The sequence below is a fragment of the Chrysochloris asiatica genome, unplaced genomic scaffold (genome assembly GCF_000296735.1).
Source record: "Chrysochloris asiatica unplaced genomic scaffold, ChrAsi1.0 scaffold00195, whole genome shotgun sequence".
Taxonomy (NCBI): Eukaryota; Metazoa; Chordata; class Mammalia; order Afrosoricida; family Chrysochloridae; genus Chrysochloris; species Chrysochloris asiatica.
In genome coordinates this window covers 4,863,538-4,875,000 of record NW_006408713.1, presented here as the reverse complement: position 1 = coordinate 4,875,000, position 11,463 = coordinate 4,863,538, and the positions used below count along the sequence as shown (strand labels likewise).

Here is an 11,463-nt window from a genome sequence, read left to right as displayed (position 1 = left end):
CGCCGCTGATTACAGTTTTATTTGGGCTCTATGTAAAAAGAGCCGTTAATTTAGCACCCCCTCCTTTGTGTGTTTGAATTTGCCACGGCTGAGTGGCCCAGAGCTTGGCTCCAGCCCTGCCTTTCTCGCGTCTTTCAGCTCCTCCTCTAGCAAGCTTCTACAAGAAAAGCGGTCTCCCTCTTCTTGGCTGGCCCCTTCCAAGTCTGCACCATCGGACTGTGATCTTTCCCCGCAGCTACGAATCAGACCTCTAAAATAATTTCCTTTGCTCTTTGTATTCTCCTCACTGCGGGGTCACCCTCACTTCTGACCCCTACGAAGATATACTGGGGATTGAGTAAGGGTGCTGAAAGGAAACCTTTCCCAGCATGCTCCTCAAAGGTGTATGGAAATGACAGCTCTGGAATGTGGCTGAATTCGTCCCCCCTTTTGCCCCCCCCAGCCCCACCACTCTTTCCACCCCCACACAAACTCACTCAACCATCGATGTCTTTATTTCACACCTTATCAGAGATGACTGAAATAAGCTACTTTCATTGGCCAATTTCACCAAAGTCTCTATCCGGAAACCTGTAATTCCCAAGGCTTTGGCCTTGAAAAAGGAGGTGGTGGTGGTGGTGGTGGTGGTGGGGTCACATCAGGAATGGTACCTGAGCCTGGAGTCCCAAGGGGAATAGGCTTGGTGGGCAGCAACCAGCCCTGTGAAGGGAACCCGGAGCTCCGACCAGAGGGGATCCTCACCTCCTGCTGACCTGGGCCATCAGCTTGCGTCCTTGGGGCTCTTGGCCCCGCCAAGTTGTCCTCGGCCTGGCGACAAACCAATGCCCAAGCCTCTCATTCCTGCCTCTACGTCCCCCCACCCCACCCCCGCGCTTCCTGCATCCCCAAGGCTGATTGTAGCGAAGATGCCCGGCTTTGTCTTGGGTTTGGGTGGGGGCGCTGGGAGCCCGCCCTAGGCCGCATTAACATTCCTGGCGCCCCCCGCCTCGGCCGCAGCTCGTCTCCCCGGAGACTCCACTTTCGCTATTACTGTCAAGTACCCTTGACTCTTTATTTTTGCCCTTTTATCTATTACAACTAATTCGAGTTCTTTTGCCCTTTTCAGTCTAAGACGTGGGCTTTCTGCAAAGCCTCCCCCTGCCAGCGAGCTCTCGGAGCGCGGAGCCTTTAGAAATTGAGGGGTTTACTGTCAAAATGAAAATTTCACTTCAAATTATCTTGGCTGATGCTCGCTCTCCAGGCCGGGGGCTCCGCCGCAGCCTTTTGACAGGCACATCAGCGGGGAGCTTCCGGATCTCGATAATATCATCCAAGAGAGCGAAAGTCAATACGTTGACAGCGCGCGGGCGGATACAATCCAATTACCGCTCGGCCGGCGAGGGCAGGGCTCGAGCTCACTTGCGGCCAGGTCCCGCTGCTCGGGGCGCCCAGCCGGCCCCAGGCTTCCTGGGTGCGGATCCAGGCACCAATGCCCGCCTCGCAGTCAGGCCAGGCCCTCTGTACAGAATGCACTGCTCTCTGGGCCTGGTTCCTGGGGCCGGTAACCGGGCAGGGCCCAGCCTGTCCCACCCAACCCAAGGAGCTCAGAAGGACGTCGGTCCTGCGGGGCGGACCAGCATCCATCCCCAGCTGTCAATCTCTGAACCCTGGCGAAGGCTGCTGTCGCCTGGCTGCCACACCCTTCCGTCCCCACTCCCCCAGGCTGGATGACTTGAAAGGTCCCTCCTCGGGACACCTGGGACTTTGATGAGGCCAATCAGTGGGTTTGAAGGAGGGACGTGGCCAGAGTCCAGTGTGCTCCGGTTTCGCCGGATACCTCCCCCCACCCCCACCCCAGGAACCTCCAACCCTGGCGGGTGCGTGCTGAAAACAAGGAGACATCCTCGGGGAGAGAGCCAGCTACTGTTCGCCAGACCAGAGCAGCTGGTCGCCAGCGAACTCTATCCAGAGGAGTGCCCTGGGGGGACTGGGCCTAGGGTGGGGAACCGGACTTCCGAGCGAAACCGCTGTCGTGCACCTTCCTGGTCCAAGACAGCTCTGTCCTCAGATATGGCGAGTCCTTTCTCCAAACTGGTCCCCACCGGCAGCCTGCAGTCTAATTTCCCACGGAACACGTCAGTTGTAGGGTTGTCGGCCTGCCTGTCTGCCAGTACTGGGGAGGTGGGGTAGGCGTGGGGGAAGAGAGAGAAACATGGTAGAGTGTGGGGGCGGGGGCGAGGTCAGGAGCCTGGGAGGAAATGTCGGAGGTCCCCTGGTTCCTATGTAGGATGGACCAAAAGATTTCAGGACACTAATTTATCCCCAAACCCCTGTCCCACCAGGAAACAATCCCAGCGAATTTAGAAAGTTTAAGAAGTTGTATTAATCTGCTCTAAGAACCCCGATTTTAACGAAATATTCGAGTCTGGTAACAAAGCAGCAATTAAAAGCTGTGAGTATCTCATTCATTTCTATTAAGACGTAATAGATTCCTCAAAGCTGTTCTTCAAAAACTGGATTTAAAGGCTTGGGTTTGGCAAGCGATTTTATTAAGGCGGAGTCTTGGTCAATACCCCTGCCCCCCACCCTGGAGAGATTAGAACCCCCTCCTTCAAGTTCTCAAATCCTCAGGTTTGAAAACGTGTTCATTTTGCAATGCAAACACCATCACTGGGTTTTATTGGTTTTGTTATAATTACTGGGTGAACATACATTACAAAATTGTTTTTTGTTAAATCGAGTCAAAGGTGTGCAATAGTGTAAACTCGGTGGAAGTGCTGTTGGTGAGAAGTATGTGCTAAAGATGAAATTAGAGGGTACACAGGCCGAGGAGTCTCCGGAAAGAATATCTGCATGCCTCAAATCCAAAAGGAAGGAGCAACACAAAACAGAGCCTCAGAGCAGAAACGTCTTCTTGTAAACTTCAGGACATAAACGTGATGCTTCGGGAGGCCTCCCACCAGCTCCGAGCGCAGCGCTACTGCTCTGGTCATAGTTCAGGGCTGGCGGGGTGCGAGAACCTGGGCGCCCTAGTGCACAGGGTTTGTCTTCGGTCTCTGGAGGCTGACTTCAGATTCTCTGTCTGCGATGGGTTGGCAGCCCTAGTGTTGCCGCATGTTTTGACCGTCCTCTGCTTACTTGTAGAAAAAGAGTCTGTGCGGTTCACGATCGCGGTCCGTGTCCACTCTTCAGGATCCGCAGAGCCCCGCCCGCGTTAGGCGCAGAAGGGCTTGCCGCCGGCCTTGGGCAAAGCAAGCAGCTCCTTGGCCACACCCGCAGTCTGGGCGTCTTGAGGAGTAGTGGGTGCGAAGGCGCGAGCCAGGGGCGCCGTCAGCACGTTGGTGCCCGCCCCCAGCGAGCGTCCCAGCGGTCCCGAATCCAGGAGGGCTCCCTTGGCGGTGGCCCAGGCCTGGTTCAAAGTGCTGTGCCTGAGGATAGGGTCGTGGAAGACCCCGTCCACCCAGTTTCTGAGACTGGTGACCGGGGAGTCCTGATGCCGGTCCAGGGCCCCAGGCGGGGCGGGGGCAGGGGCCGCCGGCGAGGACGTGGAGGGTACTGATGACGAGGTTGCGGGGGCGGTGGGGCCTTGGCGCTTTAGCATGCACGACGGAAACTCAGTCTGACTCAGGACAGTGGTCGCGGCAGCGGTGGCAGTGTGTGCCAGGGACCAGATGCGCGGCTTGGCCTCCAGACCCGCTGTCACTCCGGGGGGCACGAAGCCTAGTTTGGCCTCGCAGGTCTGCGGGCCGCCCCCCGTGCCTGGCTGCTGCTCGGGCCCCGCTACCCCGCTTCGGAGGCAGCTCCGAGCCCTCTCCAGGTCCTCGTCCAGGCCAGCTCTGGCACCAGCGGCCATTGGCATCCGGAGGACGCTGGAGGCCTCCTTGCCTGGGGCACCAGGGCCGTCGGGGGTCGCGGGGACGCGCTCCAGGCCGCTGTCCAAAGTCTGGAAGGGTGGCTTCAGCTCGCATTCGGGGGTCTCCGTCTCCAGGGGGTCAAAGTCCTCCAAGTCACTGAGTTCTAGCTGCTTCTCTTTGCTAATGGCCTCTGCCCCAAGAGGATGGTAACCGTGGGAGGGAGAGAGGCAGATGGGTTAATCAGAGAAGTTCATCAGAAGGGTTAGGTCCCCCTTCTCCCTAACTCCAACCTTAGATGTTTGATACTGAGGTTAGTAGAGACACTCAAGGCATGTCTTCATACCTCCCACCTCCTCCAGAGCCTCCTAGGTCGAAAACTGAAAGAAACGGCTAGCTAATTCCGGTCACAAATTACTGGGACAAGAAAATCTCCTGTTTTTAAGCGTGATTTTGAATTTCTTTAAGCACGTTCACAGTCACTACCCAACAAGCACAGTGCCTCGCACAGTGCTTTCTGCATTTGCTACCCTAGACCCTCCAGCCTTTGAGTTTTCCCCTTGTCCAACTTAGGGGCCTTGAAGCCAGGGACTTCCGTTCCAGTGCCTCTGTCCCAGCAGTGAGGCCTCCCAACCTACCTTCGTTCTTGGTGCTTTTGAGAGGCTCCTCTCGCCCCTCCTCCTCGCCCTCATCGTCCTCGCCCTCTCCGTAGGGCCGCTTTTCATCCGCGCACTTGTTCCGAGGCGGCCAAGTCATCTTGTTCTCCTTCTTGAGACGCCGGCGCGCGTTGGCGAACCAGGTGGAGACCTGCGTGAGGGTCATCTTGGTGATGATGGCCAGCATGATCTTCTCGCCTTTGGTGGGGTAGGGGTTCTTGCGGTGTTCCTGCAGCCAGGCCTTGAGCGTGCTGGTGGTCTCGCGCGTGGCGTTCTTCCGCCGCGTACCGCTGTCCATGGTTCCATACCTGAAGACACGCTCCACAATGAGCCCCCAAACCACCAGGACAGAGGGCGAGGGAGACGGGCCTCACTTCCCCAGCGTGGGGTTGCATGTATGGCCGGCAGCAGACAGCAGCGCTCATCCCCGGTGGGCGTAGGGCCCAGCCAGGATTCCCACTGCAGACATTGCCCTTTGTGGCCCATGGGCAAAGCCCATGTTTATATTGAACTTACATTACTCCCTGGTCCTTCCAGGGGAGGGAATGAGGGTCTCCGTCTTTCTACATGGGCCTGTTTTGCCTGGAGTTCCTTCAACAGGCGGATCCTATCCGTTTTGATTCCAACCCCGTGAAAACAAAACGCAGAGATGCGAAACCGCATCCCATAGGCAGAGAGGATCATTAGCACCCATGGGGTGAAATCCATCCAAGGCTTAGTGGCCTTTTTCTTGTAAAATGTTTAATCATTGCCTGGCGAAAGCTGGGGCGTTCCCTAGAGGAGTTGCGGGAGGTTGCGGGGAGGGGGTGCTTGGCCAGAGCTGCATTTCTGGTTTGTTAGCATTGGAAGCCCCTGGAGGAAGCATCCCTGAATGGGTGGGGCTTGTCAGAGTCAACTCCTCAACAAATACAGTCCTAGCAAGGACTTCGGGGTACCGATAGGTTAGGGACCCCGGGTTGGCACAGGCACCGAGGGAGCGGGGCAGGTCTGTCCACACTGTTAGCTGACCCCAGGAAAGTCTTCCTCATCTGGCCTCCCCACCCTCCCTGAAGAACAGGTGCGAGGACACTGTGGGGTTAGTTAAATGGCAGCGGACACTTGAGGAGGGGGCCTTAGGGCGGGGCCAGTGTGGGGGTTCCTGGCCTCTCACCTGTCATAGGGGTACTGGCCCAACGCCGGCTCATAGGGGTAGTAGGCCGCAGCGGCAGCAGCGGGTGCTAGGCCCGCATGCGCAGACCCCGTCCCATCCTTGGAGTCGAAGCTGTTCTGTAGGAAAGGACAAGTCGGGGAGGCCCAGCTTCCTGAGACGTGACCCAGCCTTTGGGCCCCTTCGCCTCCGCACTTCGCGCGGACCCCCTGGGAGCTCCACAGCCCTCCCCCTGCGGCCCCCACATTGCCCCTCAGGCGCAGGCAGCGAAGGCACCCACTTCTCGTCGCTTCTCAACCAGGTCTCTGAAACGTGGGAAGAAAGTGCATGGTGCTGGAGGGGAATGGGGCTGGAAGGCAAAAGGATGGAGGTGAATGCGAAATGGGGGAAAGAGGAGGGAGAATGAAATAGGGGGAGGGGGAAAATAAGGATCGGAGACTGAGGAGAGTGAGGGGAACCCGGAGGAAGAAAGAAGATGGGGCAGAGCAGAGGGTAATCCACGGGGGGCGATTGGGGAGGGGATAGAAGGAAAGGCAGATTGACAGCAGGAAAGGAAGGGTAGTGAGGGAAGGGCAATAGGGAGAGGAGGGGGGAGGAGAGAAATGGGGAGGAGCTAGGGGGTGAGCAGGAGGGGGAAGAGAAAAGGCGAGACTTTGGGAGGGGAGGCGGGAAAGAGGGCTAGGAGGGTAAATCGGAGAGCGATTGGAAGAGGAGGAAGAGGATGACCCAGAGGGGTGGATTGGGACTGGAGAGAGGGAAGGAGAGCAAGGGCCAGGCTCACAATGCTCGAGATCTGGTTAGAACTTACTAGAACCGGAAACAGCAAATACATTCAATTGGGCGCCATACCGTCAGGGACCAGACTAGGGGGCGCAAAGCTGTGCTCTGTTCACCCTTTAGTCTGGGAGTCCTGAGTACTTGTGCCACCGCCTCCCGAACGCAGTGATGGTGGGTTTGCAAATCGAGGGGCAAAGGTGGGGCAGGGAGAGGTGTGGCGAGTCCCCCATCTTACCAGTGAGTAGAAGGCAGACGCCTCAGAGCCATAGGTTACGTAGTTGCCATAGCCTTGCGAACTGCCATAGGGGCCTCCGTAGACGCCGAGCGCCGCGGCCGAGTTGAGTTCGTGGCGCGCGGTGGCCAGCAGCCGGCTCTCGTAGACCGGGCAGTAGACAGGCGCCTGGGCCGATGCTGCTGGCCCGGACTCGGCCAGCGTGCGGCTGCCAGATTCGCAGCACGCGCTCAGGGAGTTCGTGGTCATCAGGAACTGTGGAGAGAGAGAGGCAGCGAGGAAGGCAGGGCGTCTTGGAGGCCCCCCACCTGGATGGGCCCCACACTCGTGCACGAAAGGTGCTGTGCCCCCCACCTCCAGGCCTCCAGCCGTCCAAGGCTGATCGCACAACTTTTTCCCCATCCCTCCCGCGAGTCTTTGTGCGGGTCTGACCTTTTCAGTCACTTGGGATTCAGCTTGCCAGGAGCCAGGAATGCTCAGCCCACCGCCCCACTCGAGAGAGATTTCCAAGGCACGTCCAGAGAGCACCGTCTCTCCTTGTTACAAGTATTTACCAGGGTCCCTAGAGTCCCCGGAGTTCAGTCTCGGAGCCCCTGGTCACGCGTGGGGCGCGGACACTGTTCCCAGGGAAGCGCATGCCTGTGCCTCTGACCTCTCGAGGGGGCCCCCTTACCTGGGGAGCCGAGGAGTAGGGGTATCCGAACTGCGGGTAGGACATGGCGGGCTTGACCCGGGGCCTGAGGGCGGGGCCGGCTGGGTCCTGGGCGCGGACGCCGGCGTGGCGCGGCCACTGCTCCCGGGCCACCGACTCCTAGGCGCTGCGAGGGCGAAACCGAACCCTGGGTTAATTCCTCCACGCGAGCTGCAAACTTTTTTAACCGTGTAAGCAAGTGAGCCTCGGTGGCCGCAGCGATTCTTTTTGCCTCGCAATCTAGAGCCTCAAGGGGGCTTTGGGACCAACCGGCCTCTCTGTGGTGACACAAATACATATTTTGCAAAAATAGGAGAAAAAAAATCAAGGAGACGCGCAAAGCCGTCAAGTCTGATGTGCGCGGCTTTAAGCGGCGGAGGCTCTGACGTCAGTCCCACGCCGCGCAGCCAGACCGACCGCAGAGGCGCGGGTCACTGGGCCCGCGGGCCAGGAGTTGGCCTGGCCCAGGCAGGGCGGGGACAGGGCAGGGCGCGAGAGGCGTGCAGAGAGGCCAACGGGGCTTTAACAAATGAATTCCATCCCAGGAATCAATATTGCCCCGACGAACGGTGTTTTCTCCTTAGTCACCAGAGGATGGGAGGCACTTTTAATTAGAAATTAATTAATGAGCAGCTGCTCCTTCCCACCCCACTGTAATCATTAGTCTCAATTACAAATGAGACGTATGAAGGGACACACGAGTGAGTCTTCATTTAAGATGTAATCAACAGTTAAAATTAGCCCCGCACTCAAGGCAGCCAGCCAGCCAGCCGACCTCGGCTCCCAGCGAATTTCTCTTCCTTTCGGAAGGAGGGGCGTTCACGAGACCCGGCACACGGAGCAGGAAGACGGTGCGCCTGGGTCTGCCCACGGTCGCTATTATCTAACCGAGACCTCAGTAACGCCTCCCTTAGGCATCACGGGACACTTTCCTAAGCGTTTGAACCCTACACTAGCTTTGATTCCCAGAACCAAATGCGATCCTAAGAGAGGTCAAAATGCGTTCGGAGCCATCCCCAGAGGTTGCTACACCTGGGGTCAGTGACCTAGGTGTTCCGGGGTCTCTCCAGGCCGTTGGACGCTAGCTCTGCCACTCTAGGTTGCCTAGTCTCCCCAGGGAACGCCCCCACCTGGTCCTTTCTGTTCCACCTCGGCTCACAGCCCCAGGCCTTCCACTTTCCCCTCCCCCCTCCTTGGTTGATTGCCCTCCTTCGCCGTCCCCTGCCCCACGCGGCCAAAACAGGGATTGCTAGAGGCCCCAATGCGCTCCCAAGAGCCTACTTCCCATCTAGACTTGGGCTCCGCCTGCTCCTCTCAGCAACCTGGGGCTGGGTGCCCCAGAAGGGCTGAAATGCACCCCCCGCCTTCCGTGGTACACTTCTCTGGGCCTGGCGCAGCCGGGAGAGGGGGGCCAGGTGCGCACCCCCCAGCGGCCTCAGCGGGAACCTCGCCCGAATCCAAATCCGTGACTGGAGCTCAGGCCAGCAAAGGGGCGCCCAGACCGCCTCAGACTGGTTCCAACTCTGGAGCCCCCGCCCTCAGGGGGCCCGGGCTAGCCCCTGCAGCTCTCGCCCCGCTAGGCTCCCGCGGTCCGCCGGGAGGGGAGCCCCGTACGGCGCTGTGCAGACTTGCTCGGAAAGATTCCTGGGTTCAGACCTGTGAATCGCCCCAGGGTCACCCTCTAATTAATGATGACGTTCTCGCCCTCTCCCCAGCTGCAAGCTTGCCTCCCAGAAACGAAACCTGCCCGCGCTGACAGCTCGGTTGAAGGTGATTGATGACTATCTGGAGAGCACAGTACACATCATAGAATATCTGCTGCGTAATTGCTTTAATTTACAGATGAAAATACGAGTTCTCCATCCCGCTGGACCGCAGCCGGCTACGTCCGAACTGCTTGCAAAAGGAAACTATCGGAAATAATGAATAGCCGATCCATGCAAATTATTCAGACAGTTTAGCGTCCGTAGCCGGGAGAGATATATAAAGAACACGAGTCAAATGACATTAATAATTGTTTTTGAATTCTGTATTGATTTCGTTGCGGCCGTGTTTCTTTCTTTCTCACCTGAATTGCTAAGATCACCTTCCTGTAAATAATAAGAAACTAGCCACCGGGGCTTCTCGGGTGGAAATGAATCTCAGTGTCGCTCTCTCTCTCTTCCGACTCCTGCTCCCCCTCCTCCAGTCTCCCTCCTCCTAATCCATCCAGTTTTCCCGCTTTCGCTGAGGCTTTGGCAGAACATCTTATGACTTTCCATTATTTATTGTTTACAAACAACTAATTCTCTCTATGTTTGTCTCTCCCTCTCCAGTCTGGCTAAGAAGCGGGGTCGAGGGAGGGATGCAGAAGACCCCGCCTGAGAGCAGGGACCGCGTTGGGAAGGATGGAGTTCATTAGCGACCTGTGTTTTCCTCACCCCCATTACCTCGGCCAGAGATGGGGCGGGTGAGGGTCAGTGGGGGCCCTGGTGATCTGGAACGATTGAGCGCGCCTGGAAGCAAGGCCCAGCGGCCTGCGCTTCAGGGCTCGCGTTTCGCAGTGCGGGGCCGCACCTAGGCCTGCGCGCCTCATTTCCTTTCCTGAGACCCCTGCTTGGCCCCAGAACATACCGGGCCATTCCTTTTCAAAGCAGACGTGCTCACACCCGGAGCCTGAGCTCCAACAATCCCCACGTCCCACGCACACAGTTGGCCCAGTCTGTCCTTGGGGGGTCTCTGCGAGGTGAGACTGATACGGGGGATTTCTTTGGCCACCTCTGTAACGTTCTTGTCTTTTTCTTTTCCGCATGCGTGCATAATAGACTCACCTGGTCCCCACTGGCCCACCTGGGCCGGGCCTGCTCTGGGGGCGCTCCTCACTCTCTGACCTCAGAAATCCATCACACAACTCCACTTTCTTAGGCGGCTGCATCTTAACACTCGGCTTCTTGCCGGTCTCAGGCCCAGTCTGGCCGCACGCGCGCGCACGAGTTTGACCTGGCCACCCCGTTTGGGAAGACTCGCTGCTCCGGAAAGGAATCTCCAGACTCGGCCAGCAACTCACCTAGGCCCTGAGATCCAATCCTGGATGCAGGTCTGCCCCGTTCCCTCCAAAGCGGGCCGGCGCCACCCCGAGTACCCCGATGACATCCAGGAGGTTTGCCGAGACCCACTAATCTGAAGTTGGGCCATCCACGCCCGAAAGAACTCAGTGGTAATGGTGTAAGTAAAAGGTTTGAGTGGAGGAATCCGGTCCGGGTTTCCTCTCCTTGAATAGCCGGAACAGAATTGTCAGCGCCTCCGATACATTATCAGTTAAATGCGCCTCTACAGACGAGGTGTACCGAGCCTGCGTCCCACGAGGGTCGCTCAGGGTTCTAAACGCACCTAAAGCGGACCTGTCAGAAGCCGCCAGGCTTCCCTGGGACAAGACAGCAGCTAGATTTCTCAACAGGAGCCTAGGGCCGGGGCCTGAACAGGCCTCAGAGGTACAGAGGAAAGTTAGCTTTAAAAGGTTGGCACTCACGGGCCACCCTTTTCGCTTCGGGCGGGTGATGACAGCGCGGCTCTGGCTGTCGGACCTCGGACCATCGGAACCGCGGAAGGACGCTGGGAGGCAGGCCGTGCCTTGACCTTCCTGGGTTTCTGGTGGAACCTCACTCTTGAGACTAGCTGAGCCTAGACTCTTCCCGGCACTTCCAGAGTAGTTTCGAGGGGGGGTACCCACACCCCGCGGTACCAGCAGCCGCTCAGGACTTTCTCCCGCCTAGCGAAATTGACCTCCGTCAGAGAGTGGGACGAAGCCCAGAGCACCAGGCAAGGCCTGAATCAGAGGCCCGAGCCCTGGGGGGCGTCTGTACTCACTGCTGGCAGTACCGGTGAGCTGATTTCTAGATCTCAGGGGCGCAGCACTCGCGAACCCCGAGGTTGGCAGGTCATTCATTAGCTGCCCGGCCCCCCTGAGTCCAGTGGCGGGAGATGCAGGGGCAAACAAATACTCTCTCCTCCCCAAAAGGCTCTCTCCCTGAGGCTCGCCAAGTGAGTTCGCAATTCCTGCGGGGGCGCCGCCCGAGGCTGAAATGTTCGCAGTCTGGACGCTCAGCCCACGCCGCAGACTCCGGGAGCCCAGGCCCCGCTGCCCCCCCTCC

At 58.2% G+C, this 11,463-nt stretch overlaps 1 protein-coding gene across 1 annotated transcript in view; it reads right to left on the bottom strand.

Moving 5' to 3' along the window:
* Nucleotides 1-3,193: 3,193 nt before the first annotated feature.
* Nucleotides 3,194-11,463, bottom strand: part of IRX4 (iroquois homeobox 4) — an 8,756-nt gene continuing 486 nt past the window's right edge. The window contains exons 2-6 of the mRNA XM_006872374.1: nucleotides 7,316-7,460; nucleotides 6,646-6,897; nucleotides 5,637-5,752; nucleotides 4,469-4,794; nucleotides 3,194-4,023 (exon numbers count right to left, since the gene is read on the bottom strand). Coding sequence (XP_006872436.1) covers nucleotides 3,194-4,023; nucleotides 4,469-4,794; nucleotides 5,637-5,752; nucleotides 6,646-6,897; nucleotides 7,316-7,360 — 1,569 coding nt within the window. The 5' untranslated portion in view covers nucleotides 7,361-7,460. The remainder of the gene's footprint in view (nucleotides 4,024-4,468; nucleotides 4,795-5,636; nucleotides 5,753-6,645; nucleotides 6,898-7,315; nucleotides 7,461-11,463) is intronic.